Source organism: Anomaloglossus baeobatrachus, chromosome 2, assembly GCF_048569485.1.
Source record: "Anomaloglossus baeobatrachus isolate aAnoBae1 chromosome 2, aAnoBae1.hap1, whole genome shotgun sequence".
Taxonomy (NCBI): Eukaryota; Metazoa; Chordata; class Amphibia; order Anura; family Aromobatidae; genus Anomaloglossus; species Anomaloglossus baeobatrachus.
In genome coordinates, this window is record NC_134354.1 from 570627818 (window position 1) to 570647886 (window position 20069).

A 20069-nucleotide genomic window follows, 5' to 3' on the forward strand; every position below is an offset into this window, starting at 1 on the left:
TATACATACATATAGACACGCATACTGCTCTGCTGCATATATACATACATATAGACACGCATACTGCTCTGCTGCATATATACATACATATAGACACGCATACTGCTCTGCTGCATATATACATACATATAGACACGCATACTGCTCTGCTGCATATATACATACATACAGACACGCATACTGCTCTGCTGCATATATACATACATATAGACACGCATACTGCTCTGCTGCATATATACATACATATAGACACGCATACTGCTCTGCTGCATATATACATACATATAGACACGCATACTGCTCTGCTGCATATATACATACATATAGACACGCATACTGCTCTGCTGCATACATACATACAGACACGCATACTGCTCTGCTGCATATATACATACATATAGACACGCATACTGCTCTGCTGCATATATACATACATACATACACGCATATTGCTCTGCTGCATATATATATACATACATACAGACACGCATACTGCTCTGCTGCATATATACATACAGACACGTATACTGCTCTGCTGCATACATACATGCATACATACAGACAGACACGCATATTGCTCTGCTGCATATATATATACATACATATAGACACCCATACTGCTCTGCTGCATATATACATACATATAGACACGCATACTGCTCTGCTGCATATATACATACATATAGACACGCATACTGCTCTGCTGCATATATACATACATATAGACACGCATACTGCTCTGCTGCATATATACATACATACAGACACGCATACTGCTCTGCTGCATATATACATACATATAGACACGCATACTGCTCTGCTGCATATATACATACATATAGACACGCATACTGCTCTGCTGCATATATACATACATATAGACACGCATACTGCTCTGCTGCATATATACATACATACAGACACGCATACTGCTCTGCTGCATACATACATACATATAGACACGCATACTGCTCTGCTGCATATATACATACATACATACAGACACGCATACTGCTCTGCTGCATATATACATACACACATACAGACACGCATACTGCTCTGCTGCATATATACATACATACATACAGACACGCATACTGCTCTGCTGCATATATACATACACACATACAGACACGCATACTGCTCTGCTGCATATATACATACACACATACAGACACGCATACTGCTCTGCTGCATATATACATACATATAGACACGCATACTGCTCTGCTGCATATATACATACATATAGACACGCATACTGCTCTGCTGCATATATACATACATACAGACACGCATACTGCTCTGCTGCATATATACATACAGACACGCATACTGCTCTGCTGCATATATACATACATACATACAGACACGCATACTGCTCTGCTGCATATATACATACATATAGACACGCATACTGCTCTGCTGCATATATACATACATATAGACACGCATACTGCTCTGCTGCATATATACATACATACAGACACGCATACTGCTCTGCTGCATATATACATACATACAGACACGCATACTGCTCTGCTGCATATATACATACATATAGACACGCATACTGCTCTGCTGCATATATACATACATATAGACACGCATACTGCTCTGCTGCATATATACATACATATAGACACGCATACTGCTCTGCTGCATATATACATACATATAGACACGCATACTGCTCTGCTGCATATATACATACAGACACGCATACTGCTCTGCTGCATATATACATACATATAGACACGCATACTGCTCTGCTGCATATATACATACATACAGACACGCATACTGCTCTGCTGCATATATACATACATATAGACACGCATACTGCTCTGCTGCATATATACATACATATAGACACGCATACTGCTCTGCTGCATATATACATACATATAGACACGCATACTGCTCTGCTGCATATATACATACATATAGACACGCATACTGCTCTGCTGCATATATACATACAGACACGCATACTGCTCTGCTGCATATATACATACATATAGACACGCATACTGCTCTGCTGCATATATACATACATATAGACACGCATACTGCTCTGCTGCATATATACATACATATAGACACGCATACTGCTCTGCTGCATATATACATACATATAGACACGCATACTGCTCTGCTGCATATATACATACATACAAACACACACCTTGCACTGCGGGGCCCACACACGCGGCTCCGGGGGTCACACACACGGCTCTGCGGGGCCCACACACGCACGGGGGGACAGGGAGGGGCGGGGAGGGAGTGATGTCCCACATACTGATCAGGTCACGGTGCAGATGGGGCCCACACAGCGCCGGAGGGAAGCGATGTGCTGGGGGTCGCTGTCTGGCTCTGTGACTCCTTCATCTGTGCGACCGAGCAGGACGCCGGGCGGTAGCTCCGCCCACAGATGATGCTCAATGAAGGAGAACACACCCTTAAAGGGCCGGCAGCCACAGTTTCCAGTGCCAAGGACGGACCGACCGCAGGTAAGCCGAGCGGGGGGGGGGGTGTGTGTGTGTGTGTGTGTGTGTGGGTGTGTGTGTGTGTGTATACATGCCGCGGGCAGGAGGGGGTGGAGCGAGCTGAGCGGGGAAGTGTCGGCTTCCTGCACGTAACTAGGATAAACATCGGGTTACTAACCAAAGCGCTTTGCTTGGATACCCGATGTTTATCTTGGTTACCAGCTTGTGGCAGGCTGCCAGCGATGGCTCCTGCACACTGTAGCTGTAAAAAGCCCTGCTTTTTGCTGCTAGAACCGTTCTCGAACGTTTCTAGAACTACCGAGCTTTTAGAAAAAAGCTCGAGTTCTAGTTCGATCTCGAACAGCCCAAAAATCACTCGAGCCTAGAACTGGAGAACCACGAACCGCGAACCGCGCTCAACTCTAATCATGTCACATGACTGTGAAGTCATCAAAGGTCCTTTAAAAAAACAACCTTGGAATACAACTGCTGGGGTCTATAAGAAAGACCCTGATAAATTGTGTAGTTTGAAGTCTCCTAATGCCAGCCCTGAATGTAGCTAGGGCTTATGTTTGGAGTAGGGCTCATATTTCAAGCTTCTCCAAAAATCCTGTAAAATAATACTAAAGCTTATTTTTGGGGTAGGTCTTATTTTATGGAAAACGGTAGTTTTTTGGCTGTACAAAAATAGTTGCACAACTATTTGGTGAAAAACGGATTGTAGCTGGATTGTTGTTAAATATACTACATTTTAGGACATTTATGTCCTCAATTTACATGAATTGATTCTCTACTGCAGGGGTGGGAAACCTCCGACCCGTGGGCCGTATGCGGCCCGCAATGACTTTTTCTGCGGCCCCCAGGCAGATTCCCAGGGACCACAGTGCTGGGGCAGCAGCCGCATCTTGCTGACTGCTGGCCCCTTAAAACCCCACACAGCGAGTTCAATGCTGAACGCTGCAATTCCTATACAGAAGGACTACGTCCCCACGCTGGCACTGGCTACCATGAAAATGTACTTTGTAGGCGGGGTAGACGTAAGGTGCGCTCCAGTCCAGCTGAAGAAGATCAATTGCCCCATCATCTCCCAGGTCCTACTGTGCCCGCAGTGGTTCCCAGCGGCAACAGCAGCGCTCTCTGTCCCCGGCTTCTGCAGCGCTCTCTGTCCCCGGCTTCTGCAGCGCTCTCTGTCCCCGGCTTCTGCAGCGCTCTCTGTCCCCGGCTTCTGCAGCGCTCTCTGTCCCCTGCTTCAGCAGCGCTCTCTGTCCCCGGCTTCAGCAGCGCTCTCTGTCCCCGGCTTCAGCAGCGCTCTCTGTGCCCGGCTTCAGCAGCGCTCTCTGTGCCCGCAGCCTCCCCCAGGTGTGTCTTTCTGCCTCCAGCCACCCACAGGTCTGCCTGTCTGCCTCCAGCATCCTCCAGGTCTGTTTGCCTCCACCCTCCCCCAGGGCTGTCTGTTTGTCTGCCTCCATCCTCCTCCAGGTCTGTCTGTGGTCCCCCAGCTATGTCTATGCCCCCAGCAATGTTTGTGTCCCCAGCTATGTCTGTGCACCCCAGTGATGTGTGTACCTCGTGATGTCTATGCCCCGCTTCTTCCCTAGTGATGTATATTCCTCCCAGCTCTCCCCTGCAATGTTTTTGCCCGCCCCAGCTATGTCTGTGCTCCCCAACAATGATGTATATACCACCAGTGATGTATGTACCCCCCAGTGATGTCTATGCAAACAGCCACGGCTATGCCCCGCAACTTTGCTAATGATGTATATTCCTCCCAGCCCTCCCCAGTGATGTATTTGCCTTCAACATCTCCTTTGATGTCTACGCCCCCATTCACCCTAGTCGTGTCTATGTCCCCCAGCCTCTCCAGTGATCTATATTCCTCCCAAACCTCCCCTAAGATGTATATGCCCCCATCCCCTCCTGTGATGTATATACAGCAGTCACAGCCAACTGAAACTTGGAAAAGTAGTTGTGAGAAGCAACAAGATCAATATCACTTAACATCACAGCCGCACCAAAGAGTAGAAGCTCCAGCCGCCACATTGAGTTAATTGTTTGACCAAATATATTAGGGTAATTTTCAAGTTGATAATTTTTGTTGCCCCCGAAGTGTGGTAGAAATTTCCAAATGGCCCCCGGCAGAAAAAAGGTTCCCCACCCCTGCTCTACTGGATCATTTTCTGTTTATTTTTAGCCTTAAATGGATCCAAAAGTGGAAATAACAATCTGGACGTATGAAAATAGCCTGAGAGTATGTAACAATAGTATAGATGTGAGGCAGGCAGGATCAGTGATAAAGAGTATCCTAATAAATAAAGGACTTGTGAATGGTGTAAAGATACTTGCGACAAGTGGTGAAATATACCTGAAGGGGCCGATAAACGAAGGGAGAAACATTCAGACAAGTCTTCCTGTCAGTAGATCTAAGTTATTTTAGCCAAAATTAGTTTCCCTAAGTACGGCATCTGTCTTCTATCATTCTGATTTTCCTCTTGCATCTATTCAGCCAAAGATTTTTCTGCTTTGTTTTTGTTTTTAGAACAATGGACAATAAATGTAGCTTTAGTTATGTCTGCTAAGAAGCTTCATGCAGTGTTTGAGGAATGTTTTTGATGCAGTGTTTTAAGCCGTGGATACAAAAGAGAGGAGAAATCTCAGTCTTTCCTTTCCCCTTCTCCTTTCTTACTGGATCTACTGATGGCTTTGGCTCAGAAAGCTGTCACATTAACCCTATGTGTGAAGAAGTTATTGTATACATGTTTTTTCCCTACAGGTAACAATCTTTTTGCACTTTTTATGGGCTGGACCCTTGCAGGCTATAGCAGTAACGGTGCTCCTTTGGATTGAGATTGGTCCATCGTGTATGGCAGGAATGGCCGTACTCATCATACTTATGCCTTTGCAAACTGTTCTTGGAAAATTCTTCACATCATTGAGGTGACCCAATAATACATACAAAAAAAGAATTCCTTTTGTTTGTTTTAATCTTACATAATAATACTTTTTGTCAGACTGTATATACTGTATATACTGTAGCTCTTTATATTGGAAAGTCACTTTCTATAGAACAGAATGTCCTGTGTTACAAAAGGGGAAAACCAGTCCCAATGACTGTTACAGATGTGATGGACACCGATGCCGACATCACATTTGGGATTCTGAAATCCAACTTATTTCCAAAGTGCAAGGTCTCCACTGAATGCCGGAACCTTTTTGATATTGCAAGTCGTATTATTTTCCGCTGAGCAGTAATAGGGCTCGTCTTTTGCGGGATCAGTTGATGTTTTTGTTATTTTTTGGGATACCTGTAATATATTGATTTCTTCAGAAAGATGATGAAGAAAAATTGAACCAGTCTAACACTAAAGGGCCATTTACACGCTGCGACATCGCTAACGATATATCATCTGGGTCATGATGTTTGTGACGCACATCCGGCATCGTTAGCGACATCGCAGCATGTAACACCTATGAGCAACCTTAAATGATCGCAAAAGAGGCAAAAATCATTGGTCTGTGACACGTCGTTCATTTACCAAAGATCGTTGTCTGGTCAGTAGCGATGTTGTTTGTCGTTCCTGCGGCAGCACACATCGCTGTGTGTGACACCGCAGGACCGACGAACGTCTCCTTACCTGCGTCCACCGGCAATGAGGAAGGAAGGAGGTGGGCAGCATGTTCCGGCCGCTCATCTCTGCCCCTCCTCTTCTATTGGTCGGCCGTTTAGTGACGCCGAACGCACCTCCCCCTTGAAGGAGGGATTGTTCGATATCAACAGCAATGTCGCAGAACAGGTATGTGCATGTGACGCTGCCGTAACGATAATGTTCGCTACGGCAGCAATCACCACATATCTAACCAATGACGGGGGAGGGTGCTATCGCTCGCGACATCGCTAGCAATTGCTAGCGATGTCGCAGCGTGTAAAGCACCCTTTACTGTATTGATCTCCGATCAGCGTTGGATGTACAAGGCACAGAAAGATGCAATCTTCTTCCAAACTGTTATCGTATTCTAGATTGGCCGATTGTATAGGGTGTATAAAAAAAAAAAAATTAGATCCCGTGATCCCAACATATTGTTACCCCTCTATAAATCACTTGTAAGGCCACATCTGGAATATGGGATCCAGTTTTGGGCTCCAAATTTTAAAAAGGACATTCAGAAGTTAGAGTCAGTTCTAAGGTGGGCGACTAGACTACTACAAGGAATGGAAGGCCTCCCATATGATGACAGGTTGAAAAAGTTAGATATGTTTAGCTTAGAAAAAAGACGTCTCAGATCTCATTTATATGTATAAATACATGTGTGGTCAATACAAAGGACTGGCACATGACTTAAGGGGGCTTTACACGCTACGACATCGCTAATGCAAACTCGTTGGGGTCACGGAATTGGTGACGCACATCCGGCCACATTAGCGATGCCGTTGCGTGTGACACCTATGAGCGATTTTGCATCGTTGCAAAAACGTGCAAAATCGCTCATCGGTGACATGGGGGTCCATTCTCAAAAATCGTTACTGCAGCAGTAACGAGGTTGTTCCTCGTTCCTGCGGCAGCACACATCACTCCGTGTGACACCGCAGGAACGAGGAACCTCTCCTTACCTGCCTCCTGGCCGCTATGTGGAAAGAAGGAGGTGGGCGGGATGTTACATCCCGCTCATCTCTGCGCCTCCGCTTCTATTGGGTGGCGGTTCAGTGACGCAGCAGTGACGTCGCTGTGACGCTGAACGAATCGCCCCCTTAGAAAGGAGGCGGTTCGCCGGTCACAGCGACGTCGCCGGGCAGGTAAGTATGTGTGACAGGTCTTGGCGATGTTGTGCGGCACGGGCAGCGATTTGCCCGTGTCGCACAACAGATGGGGGCGGGTACCAACGCTAGCGATATCGGGATCGATATCGCAGTGTGTAAAGCGGCCTTTGCTCCTTCCAAAGACAATACTAAGGACCAGGGGGCACTCACTGCGAGTGGAAGAAAAGCGATTCCGACAGCTAAATAGGAAAGGGTTCTTTACAGTTAGAGCAGTCAGACTGTGGATTGCCTACCACAAGAGGTAGTAATGGCAGACACTATAACAGCTTTTAAAAAAAGGGCTGGATGATTTCTGGGTCAGATGTGGGGGAGGATCATAGTAGGGAGCGGCAGGACGGTGAGGTAGGTAGCTGGGTGACAGTTAGAAAGGGGGGTAAAGGGAAAAGTGCTAGGAAGGCTAGTCCTGAACTGACACACCCCAATAGGTTTGCAAACTTGGCAGATGAGGGGGATGTCATTACAGGGGTAGCATTGCTGCAGCAAGGCATGACCTCTGAATGCCAGAGGAGTGTCTGCTCCAGTAAGGGGGGGAATAGGAGTGCAGGGCAGGCAAGACAGGTACTTGTAGTGGGGGACTCAATTATTAGGGGGACAGATAGGGCAATCTGTCACAAAGACAGGGATCGCCGAACAGTGTGTTGTCTTCCTGGCGCTCGAGTTCGGCACATCGCTGATCGGGTTGACAGATTACTGGGAGGAGCTGGGGAGGACCCAGCGGTCATTGTACACATTGGCACAAATGACAAAGTTAGAGGTAGGTGGAAGGTCCTTAAAGATGATTTCAGGGAATTAGGTTGTAAGCTTAAAGCATGGACCTCAAAGGTGGTATTTTCGGAAATACTACCTGTGCCACGAGCCACACCAGAGAGGCAAAGAGAGATCAGGGAGGTTAACAGGTGGCTCAGGAATTGGTGTAAGAAAGAGGGTTTTGGGTTCCTGGAGAATTGGGCCGACTTTTCAGTTGGCTACAGATTCTATGCTAGGGATGGGCTGCATCTTAATGGGGAGGGTGCAGCTCTGCTGGGGCAGAAAATGGCTAGAAGGTTGGAGGAGTGTTTAAACTAGGAATGGGGGGCGAGGGTATTCACTTTATAGAAGGGGAATGTAGTGCAGATAGTGACCAGGGCACAAGTAATGAAATTGGGGGTGGTACGGGGGGAAGGGTTAGGACAGTTAATACAGTAAGCAGGAATACAGGTACAGAGTCATACGTAACGTGCATGTACACTAATGCCCGAAGCCTCACAAATAAGGTGGAGGAATTAGAATTAATATTGTTGGAAGAAAATTATGATATAGTGGGGATATCAGAGACATGGCTGGATGAGAGCTATGACTGGGCTGTTAATTTACAGGGTTATAGCCTATTCAGGAATGACCGTACAAATAAGCGAGGGGGAGGTGTGTGTCTATATGTAAAATCATCCTTAAAACCCATCCTGCGTGACAACATATGTGAGGGCACTGAGAATGTAGAGTCCCTATGGGTGGAGATAAGGGGGGGGGGGAATGAATAATAAAATACTGATAGGGGTGTGTTATAAGACGCCGAATATTATGGAAGAGGTAGAGAATCTCCTCATAAAGCAAATTGATAAAGCAGCGAGTCTCGGAGAGGTAATTATTATGGGGGACTTTAACTATCCTGATATAAATTGGGGAACAGAAACTTGCAGTTCCAGAAAAGGAAATAGATTTTTGATAACAATGAAAGATAATTACCTTTCACAAATGGCACAGGACCCCACAAGAGGGGGAGCACTACTAGACCTTGTACTAACCAATAGGCCAGACCGCATATCAAATATACAAGTTGGGGGTTACTTGGGGAATAGTGATCACAAAATAATAAGTTTTCATGTATTCTTTAGTAAGATGTATAGTAGAGGGGCTACAAGGACACTAAACTTCAGGAAAGCAAATTTTAAACGGTTGAGAAATGATCTTAGTGCAATAAACTGGGATGATGTACTAAGTAATAAAAGTACACAAAGCAAATGGGAGACTTTTATGAGCATCCTGAATAGGGCTTGTGCAGAAAATATACCCTATGGGAACAAACATGCTAGAAATAGGAGGAAACCCCTATGGCTAAATAGAGCTGTAAGGGAAGCAATAAAAGAAAAACAGAAAGCCTTAAAAGAATTAAAGAGGGTAGGTAGTGATGAGGCATTATATAATTATAGAAAATTAAATAAAATATGTAAAAAGCAAATTAAGTTAGCTAAGTTTGAGACAGAGAGACTCATTGCAAGAGAAAGTAAAAATAATCCTAAAATATTCTTTAACTACATAAACAGTAAAAAACTGAAAAGCGATAGTGTTGGCCCCCTTAAAAATAGTCTTGGTGAAATGGTGGAAGGGGATGAGGGTAAAGCCAACCTGCTGAATTACTTTTTTTCTACGGTTTTTATACAAGAAAATGCCATGGCAGATGACATGACCAGTGATACCATAAATTCACCCTTGAATATTACCTGCTTAACCCAGCAGGAAGTACGCCGCCGCCTCGAAATCACTAAGGTTGACAAATCTCCGGGCCCGGATGGTATACACCCCAGAGTACTACAGGAATTGAGTTCTGTGATAGATAGACCATTATTTTTAATCTTCTCAGATTCCTTAATAACAGGGTCGGTACCGCAGGACTGGCGCATAGCAAATGTGGTGCCAATATTCAAAAAGGGGACAAAAACTGAGCCGGGAAATTATAGGCCGGTAAGTTTAACCTCTACGGTTGGTAAAATCCTTGAGGTTTTCTTGAGAGATGCTATACTGGAGTATCTCAAGAAAAATAACCTTATGACAGAGTATCAACATGGGTTTATGAGGGATCGATCCTGTCAAACTAATTTGATCAGCTTCTATGAAGAGGTAAGTTCAAGCCTGGACCAGGGAAATGCAGTGGATGTTGTGTATATAGACTTTTGAAAAGCTTTTGATACGGTGCCACACAAAAGGTTGGTACATAAAATGAGAATAATGGGGATAGGGGAAAATATGTGTAACTGGGTTAAAAACTGGCTCAGTGATAGGAAACAAAGGGTGGTTATTAATGGTACGTACTCGGACTGGGTCTCAGTTCATAGTGGGGTACCACAGGGGTCAGTATTGGGCCCGCTTCTTTTCAACATATTTATAAATGACCTTGTTGGGGGCATGCGGAGTAGAATTTCAATATTTGCAGATGATACTAAACTCTGCAGGGTAATCAATACAGAGGAGGATAATTTTATATTACAGGGAGATTTATGTAAATTGGAGGATTGGGCTGAGAAGTGGCAATTGAAGTTTAATGTAGATAAATGTAAGGTCATGCACTTGGGTAGAGGAAATAACATTTATGATTATGTACTTAATTGTAGAATACTGGGTAAAACAGACACAGAAAAAGACTTGGGTGTATGGGTGGATGGTAAACTTCACTTTAGTGGCCAGTGTCAGGCAGCTGCTGCCAGGGCTAATAAAATAATGGGATGTATTAAAAGAGGTATAAGTGTTCATGAAAAAAATATAGTTCTACCTCTGTACAAGTCACTAGTGCGACCGCACTTAGGCGGGCTTTGCACACTGCGACATCGCAGGTGCGATGTCGGTGGGGTCAAATTGAAAATGACGCACTTCCGGCATCGCATGCGACATCGCAGTGTGTAAAGCCTAGATGATACGATTAACGAGCGCAAAAGCGTCGTTATCGTATCATCGGTGCAGCGTCGGCGTAATCCATGATTACGCTGACGCGACGGTCCGATGTTGTTCCTCGCTCCTGCGGCAGCACACATCGCTGTGTGTGAAGCCGCAGGAGCGAGGAACATCTCCTACCGGCCTCACTGCGGCTTCCGTAGGATATGCGGAAGGAAAGAGATGGGCAGGATGTTTACATCCTGCTCATCTCCGCCCCTCCGCTCCGATTGGCCGCCTGCCGTGTGACGTCACAGTGACGCCGCACGACCCGCCCCCTTAACAAGGAGGCGGGCCGCCGGCCACAGGGACGTCGCACGGCAGGTGAGTGTGTGTGTGAAGCTGGCGTAGCGATAATTTTCGCTACGCCAGCTATCACCACATATCGCTGCTGCGACGGGGGCGGGCACTATCGCACTCGGCATCGCAGCATCGGGCTGCGATGTCGCAGTGTGCAAAGCCCGCCTTAGAATACTGTGTACAATTCTGGTCACCGATATATAAGAAGGACATAGCTGAACTGGAGAGGGTGCAGAGAAGAGCGACCAAGATTATTAGAGGAATGGGTGGGCTGCAATACCAAGACAGGTTATTAAACTTGGGGTTATTTAGTTTGGAAAAACGAAGGCTTAGGGGGGATCTAATCACAATGTATAAATATATGAGGGGACAGTACAGAGACCTTTCCAAAGATCTTTTTACACCTAGGCCTGCGACTGGAACACAGGGGCATCCGCTACGTCTTGAGGAAAGAAGGTTTAATCATAATCACAGACGAGGATTCTTTACTGTACGAGCAGTGAGACTATGGAACTCTCTGCCGCATGATGTTGTAATGAGTGATTCACTACTAACATTTAAGCAGAGCCTGGACGCCTTTCTTGAAAAATGTAATATTACCAGTTATGTATATTAGATTTTATGACAGGGTATTGATCCAGGGAACCAGTCTGATTGCCGGATGTGGAGTCAGGAAGGAAATTTTTTCCCCATTGGAACTTGTTTGCCACATTGGGGTTTTTTTGCCTTCCTCTGGATCAACATGTTAGGCTACGGGTTGAACTAGATGGACTAAGGCGGGCTTTGCACGTTGCAACATCGGTAACAATGTGTTACCGATGCTGCTGCGATAGTCCCGCCCCCGTCGCACGTTCGATATATAGTGAAAGCTGCCGTAGCGATTATTATCGCTACGGCAGCTTTACACGCACATACCTGCCGTGCGACTTCCCTCTGGCCGGCGACCCGCCTCCTTCCTTAGGGGGCGGGCCGTGCGGCGTCACAGTGACGTCACACGGCAGGCGGCCAATTGAAGTGGAGGGGCGGAGATGAGCAGGATGTAAACATCCCGCCCACCTCCGTCCTTCTCATTGCAGCCGGGAGGCAGGTAAGGTGAAGTTCCTCGCTCCTGCGGCTTCACACACAGCGATGTGTGCGGCTGCAGGAACGAGGAACTACATTGTACCTGTCGCTCCCCCAGCATTATGGAAATGTCGGAGGCTGCAGCGATGATACGATGACGACGATTTTGCGCTCGTTCATCGTATCATCTAGGATTTACACACTACGACATCGCAAGTGACGCCGGATGTGCGTCACTTTCGATTTGACCCCACCGACATCGCACCTGCGATGTCGTAGTGTGCAAAGCCCGCCTTAGAGTCTCCCTTCAACCTTAAAAACTATGATACTATGATACTATGATTTCCTCAGTACACATAACATTGTTGGTTATAAATGACTTAATGGCCAAATGTAGAACTGGTGGAGGAAGGTTGAACTAGATGGACCTAGGTCTTTTTTCAACCTAAGTAACTATAAATATACTGTACAGAGATTAAGGAGTAGATTGTTGCCTCTATTTCTATAGTTTGTTTTGTCTGAAATAGCTTTTTTTGTTTTATTATCTACACATGGTTATATGTACAGGCATCTTTCCTGACTACTGCTAACATCTCTTAGCATGTATCGATATTCTTTACAGGAGTCACATGTAAGATCTATTACAGTAGAGGAGATGACTCATTGACTTCTATGGGAGAGCTTTCTAGGTATGCTCTGATCCTTGCAGAAGTCATTGTTCAGAGAGGAGAGGAGGTGTCAGGTCGCTGTGTCCTTCACATACAGTATTGTCACTAGTTGTTATCTGTATATAAATAATATCTGTCATAATTCTGCGTGATTCTATTGTGGTGACTGATGAGAAGTGATCGCTACAGCACAAGAATCGTCAGCTTCTAATAAGGCTCTGTGAACGGAATGAAAAGAGTATATAATGACATAGAAAATAGAAATAACATCACTAATAATAGCAGAAATGTCATCTAAAAAACTTGATTTACACACCAAGGACATATTTCCTTTAGGGCTTCTATGAAGCTTTAGAAATCATTCAGAAGTTCAGTTTGACCAGAATGCACTTTAATGTGTTCCATAATGAAATCCAAGTACATTATGTCTGGATCTGAAGTACTATCCTGCAGGAAATTTTGTCTTAATTTTTTTCCAGTTGTCTTTAAAGGGAATCTGTCACCAGGGTTTTGCTCCCCCATCTGAGAGCAGCATGTAGAGACAGAGACCCTGATTCCGGCAATGTGTCACTTACTTGTTTGCTGTCATTTTGATAAAATCAATGTTTTCTCTGCTGCACATCTAGCAGTTATAGAGAGACATGAATATGGAAGCACAGTGGTAGTGGCTTTGATGTGGCAGCACAGTGGTAGTGGCTTTGATGTGGCAGCACAGTGGTAGTGGCTTTGATGTGGCAGCACAGTGGTAGTGGCTTTGATGTGGCAGCACAGTGGTAGTGGCTTTGATGTGGCAGCACAGTGGTAGTGGCTTTGATGTGGCAGCACGGAGGTAGTGATAGAGAGCAGGTTCTAGGATGAGACATAAGTTAGGCACACAACACTGGAACTAGGACTCAAAAGCAGGGCTAGACACAGTAATGTAGAGGGACCTGAGTACTAGCAACGCACTAATAGGCAACGTTGCTCAGGGCCCTTCTGTAAGCAGAGGCAGTCTTAAATACCTTAGAGTAACAGGTGACCTAGGAATAGCCTCTGGGTAATGGAACGCCTGGTCTGTTAAGAAAGGGGGCGTGACTGTGCCCACGCCCTATGGGTGCTCACAGCAGAACTGGGCGTAGCCTGGAAGCAGGAGGAGGCTGCGACAGATCCTGGAATAGGACAAGAGTAAGACTATGTGCGCACTTACTGGATTTTGCCGCGGATTTTTTGCGGTTTTGCTGCATGTTTCGCTGCAGAAAATGTTCATAACATCTCTGCAGTGAATCACCAGCAAAACCTATGGGCAAAAAAAATCCTGTGCGCACTAGGCGGAATTTGACTGCTGCATGTTTTGCTGCGGGATTCCGGCAGCAAAAACAATTGCATGTCACTCCTTTTCCGCACGTCGCTGCGGGATTTCACTCCATTGACTCCAATGTTAATCGTGAAATCCCGCAGGGAATAACGCAGGCAGCAAATTCTGTGCGGTTCCCTGCGTTTTCCTGCATTATTCCCTGCGGTATTTCGCGGTTTACCTCCGGTAATGTACATCGCTTGTCTGCGGTTTTGCAGGGAAGTGATGTCATTACAGGAAGAGGAAGCCGTGCAGAGAGTAAACACACACAGATCACACACACACAGACATCACAGACATAGAACACTGACACAGACACATAGAACACACATAGAAAGAAAACGGAAATATAGAAAACAAAGAACGTGGGCTCCGCTGCATATTTACCTTCCAGCCGAGGTAAGCACACAGCGGCGGCCCGGTATTCTCAGGCTGGGGAGGGAGAGAGGGCAAGGTTAATGTCCCCCGCCTCACTCCCACCTCCCACAGCCGAGAATATCAGCCGCAGCTGCCCCGGGACTGTCGCATGCATTATGCGGCAGTACCGGCGTGTCCCCGGCTCTTCCTGCCGCCGTGTAGCAGTGGCAGCAGGGTAATACAAGGGGTTAACGGTGGCGGATCGCCGCCATTAACTCCAGGCTTGATCATGGCAGCGTCTATGAGACAGCTGACATGATCAACCCGTAAGTAAAGTGAATAAAACACACACACAGAAAAATCCTTTATTTTAAATAAAACAAACAAGCCTCGTTCACCATTTTATTAACCCCTCCCGAAACAAAGCTCCGGCGTAATCCACAGCTCCGACGTAATCCACAGGTCCTGCACTGCTTACATCCAGCCGCGACTGACACACAGCGCTGAATTACCTCTGCTGTCTCGCAGCGAGACAGCAGAGGTAATTACCGGTCATTTCCCACGGCCGGTAATGTGAACACACTGCCGACCGTGGGAAATGCAGCGATCTGTCCTCTATCTATCTGTCTATCTATCTATCTATCTATCTATCTATCTATCTATCTATCTATCTATCTATCTATCTATCTATCTATCACTCTATCTATTCTTCTGTCTCTTTATCTATCTACTATCTCAGAATGAAATGACTTTTTTTTTTTTTTTTTTTTCAATGTGCTTTATTGCATTGAATGCAATAAAGCACATCCCAACCCGCACGCGGCAAAACCGCGGCAATACCGCGAACAATACCGCGGTAAAACCGCAGCAAACCGCGGCAAACCGCATGCGGTTTTCGGGTGCGGTTTCCCGCGGTTTTTTACCGCGGGTGCGATAATCTTTGAATACCTGCGGAATTTTCTTGAGAAAATTCCATTTTCCAGTGCGCACATAGCCTAAGAGGTACCGAAGGGCAAGTGAGAGGGAGAGCGCCCCGCCGGGGCCTTGGAGCGGTTACGTGTGGGGATGCCACGCTGGGACTGTGACCTGGCACTACAGTACACAGAATTGATCAGTCATTATCAATATTCTCAATTCTGAGGTAACATCTGTATTCAGTGAAGACTTTCCCATTACTGAGATAGGAGATGGTGGATGTGACTGATGAGATTTATCATTCTTGTATTTCTTTTAGGGGTAAAACAGCAGCCTTCACTGACACTAGGATTCGAACCATGAATGAAGTGATATCTGGGATGAGAATTATAAAGATGTATGCATGGGAACAGTCATTTACTGAGCTGGTCAATGACATAAGGAGGTAGGTGGCATTCTACTTCTTGTGGTGATGCAGATGGAGTGTTTGTAATTAGAGATCAGCGGACCCGAAAAGTAAAGTTCGGTGTTTGTGCCGACCACTGACTTTACAAAAAACCCCAAGAATTTGGAGTTCGGGTGCTTTACATATGAACACCAGTAGTGCGAGCATCGCTGTAATCAGGCACACTTGGTGCTTGGCCCAGTATGAGCCGCTTGCAGTGTTTTAACGTCTCGTGCTGAGGGTAAGGCTACTTTCACATTTGCGTTCAGTGCAGTCCGTCACTATGGAGAATAGCGCAGTCCGTTAACCACTGCGCTATTCTCCATAGACTTGTATGGACGACGCACTGTAACGTGTCAGCGTTGCATCCGCTGGACGACGCAGCATCGTTATTTTGACGCTGCGCCGGGCGGATGGAACGCTGCATGTAACGTTTTTTTGAGCAGCGGAAACCTTTATTTTTCACTGCGCATGCTTTTTTTTTTTTTAAATCACAAACTTTATTTTATTTCTCGGTGGCCGAACGTTCAGCTAAGCGCTCGGCCGCCGGCATGTCAGGGCACTCAGCTGAGCGCTCGACCGCCGGCATGTCAGGGCACTCAGCTGAGCGCTCGGCCGCCGGCATGTCAGGGCACTCAGCTGAGCGCTCGGCCGCCGGAATGTCAGGGCACTCAGCTGAGCGCTCGGCCGCCGGCATGTCAGGGCACTCAGCTGAGCGCTCGGCCGCCGGCATGTCAGGTCACTCAGCTGATCGCCTGGCCGCCGGCATGTTATAGCGCTCAGCTGAGTGCTCGACTGCCGGCATGTGAGAGCACTCGGCCGCCGGCTATTAAGAGCGATCAGCTGATCGTTCACAATAGTCGGCTGCCGGTACTGTAAAGAAGAAAAAATAAATAAATAAATAACGCTTTCCGTTATTTTGTACGATCCGTAGCATTGCGTTGTGCCACTACATGCAACGCATCCGTTGCATCCGTCACACAACGCAATGCTACGGAAGCCGTCCAACGCAAGTGTGAAACTAGCCTAACAACAACGCTATCTGATGTAGTGAGTACAAAAATGATCCTCCCTCCCCCGGAAGTGTTCTCTTTATGGCGGGCTCTATGTGAGCAGAGAGCTGCCCAATCAATGACTTCCAGTGGGGTTCAGGTTATGGTTCAGAACTGAACTTTATCTAATGTCTGCCCGAACATGTGTGTGTATATATGTATATATATATATATATATATATATATATATATATATATGTATATATTCGAGTATAAGCCGACCCGGGTATAGGCCAAGGCACCTAATTTTACCATAAAAAAACTGGGAAGACTTATTGACTCGAGTATAAGCCTAGGGTGGAAAATGCAGCAGTTACTGGTAGTAATGTGCCCATATTGTCCCCTGTAGTAACATGCCCATATTGTCCCGTGTAGTAATGTGCCCATATTGTCTCGTGCAGTAATGTGCCCTCTAGTAATGTGCCCCATCCTTTAGTAATGTCCTCATTCCGGTCCCCTTTTTGTCCTCTATTATGCAGTTCACAGTTTAAAAAATTGTTGTCACCTGTCCTCCATTCCAGAGGTGTCCTCTTACCTGCTTCTTGCAGACTGCAGGCACATAGACCCCTTGGTGATTGGCCGCCGCTGTTGTTGTCAGTGCGTTACTTCATTTGAATGCTTTTTAAGCACTGCAAATTATTCAAGTGAAGTAAAGCGCTGACAACAACAGCTGCGGCCCCTGTGCCAGCCGTGATCACCGAAGAGTCTATGTGCCTGCGGTCTGCAAGAAGTAGGGGCGCTGCGGTCTCTCGCTTGTGCTCTCCCTACGGAGGATGCATGCGATTCCACAGCAAACAATTGACATGCTGTGGTCTGGAAAGACGCACTGCCGTTCAGTGTTTGCTGCGGAAAAAACAAGCGCAGTGGGCACAGGATTTCTAGAAATACCTCCACTATGCTTGTACTGTACAACGCAGCGTTTTGAACGCAGCAAAATACGCTATATCCAAAACACTGCAAACACTGATCGTGCGCATGCAGCTTAAGGTTTTAGTTTCATGACCACATAGCGGCCACTGTTATGATCCGGAACCATGGAAGACCACCATAACTCATTGGTAAAAGGTGACAAGAGCATTGGCAACTAATCTGGCCGCCATCCCCTTACTAACCATCAACACTAGAAGTAGCCGAGGGGTGAACTAACATCCTGTGCACCGCGAACCCAGACGGAGAACTAAAAGGAAGGAAAGATGAATAACTCTCTGCCTCAGAAAATAGACAAAGAATAGCAAGCCCCCCACATTCAAAGACTGCGGTGATGTAGGAAAACACAATACACAGATAGATGATAGGATTAGCAAAAGGTGAGGCCCCCACTGACTAAAATAGGAAAGGACAGGAAAGGGTCTGATGGTGGCCAGAGAAAAACCCTGCAAAATTCCAAATTCCTGATAGTACAAAAAGGCCCTCAGATCGCACGATCTGCACTCCGTCCTATACCAGGCGCTCTTGTCATACCAATGAACAGAAAACAAGAATCATTACAAATTCAAAAAGCCACAAACACATGGACTTATAGGAGCTATACTCCAAACAAAACTGCAGGGAGTTTCCCAGCTAAGCAACTGAGAGGGAAAATCCAATGCAAATAAACTGAAAACAATCACAGCAAATGACAAACTCAGATAAGAGTAAAAGAACCAAACAACAAATAAAGAGCAAAGCACTTATCTGGGGGTAGATGTGGTGTGGAGCAGAAGAAGCAGGCTGGTGAACAAAGAACAACTGACATCTGGCATAGCCTGCTATCAGACCAGGATTTAAATAAGCAGAGAGTTAGCAATGGAAACGTCCATTGCTCAACACACCTGGTCTCTGTCCAAACCATTCCTGGCCACAAGAGGGAGCCTCCCAGCAGCCAAAGCATAACTGACATTCACAACAGGTCACATTTTCTTGTGTGTACTAAAGCCATAATTCCAGACCCAGTCATATGATTATGGTGCTGTTAGTTTGGGTTATACTACGCACAGTTAGGCCAGTATATATGGATTAGTCCTTAATGTCATACGAATTACATGATATTAAGGGTTTGGATTGTCTGGGAAAACTCTATTATTAAAAACTAATCAAATTAAAATCTAAAGTTGCTTTTATGTGTGTTCATGGGGACTTGTGTGCAATTTTCTTCTCATTGAGTCAATCAATGCATTTCATTTTCTTTTCTGCTTTTCTTATTCTAGAAAAGAAATATCCAAAGTCCTTCAAAGTTCTTATCTGCGTGGAATCAACCTGGCATCATTCTTTGTTGCAAGCAAAGTCATCGTGTTTGTGACTTTCACCACGTATGTTCTGCTTGGCAATGTTATCTCTGCCAGTCGAGTGTTTGTTGCAGTGTCCCTTTATAGTGCAGTGAGACTCACTGTCACTCTCTTCTTCCCCTCAGCTATTGAGAGGGTTTCTGAGGCCAAGGTCAGCATAAGGAGGATAAAGGTATGACTATTTGAAAATACACCATACTTTCTTGTGCACTATTTCAAAAGCTTTCCTTTTCTAAAACAGGTATTTGTACAATGGTGCTAGTAAATTACATCTGGACCCTCCACTATCCGTGAACATTGTGATACAGTTTACAATGAGAGTTCAGCTTTATTGCTGGATTTATCTGTTTGACCCGACTAAGAGAGCATTAAGAAGAAGCTGGATAGGACAGCTGCTGCTTCAACAGAGTGAAATACAATTTGGCCCTAAAAGAATTTACATCTATACATTTCTTAGGACAAGATAAAGGGTTATTCCTACTTTCACATTAATTTTCAGTAAACGCTATATATACAGTGCTGGCCAAAAGTATTGGCACCCCTGCAATTCTGTCAGATAATACTCAGTTTCTTCCTGAAAATGATTGCAATCACAAATTCTTTGGTATTATTATCTTCATTTAATTTGTCTTCAATGAAAAAAAAAAATAAAAATTGTCATAAAGCCAAATTGGATATAATTCCACATCA

The 20069-nt window shown here is 45.6% G+C and overlaps 1 protein-coding gene across 2 annotated transcripts in view; it reads left to right on the plus strand.

Moving 5' to 3' along the window:
* ABCC4 (ATP binding cassette subfamily C member 4 (PEL blood group)) overlaps window positions 1–20069 on the plus strand; it is a 410039-nt gene that overhangs the window by 105420 nt on the left and 284550 nt on the right. For both annotated transcript variants that reach the window (XM_075336755.1, XM_075336756.1), the window contains 3 exons: window positions 5260–5423; window positions 15938–16063; window positions 19302–19551. In XM_075336755.1, coding sequence (XP_075192870.1) covers window positions 5260–5423; window positions 15938–16063; window positions 19302–19551 — 540 coding nt within the window. The remainder of the gene's footprint in view (window positions 1–5259; window positions 5424–15937; window positions 16064–19301; window positions 19552–20069) is intronic.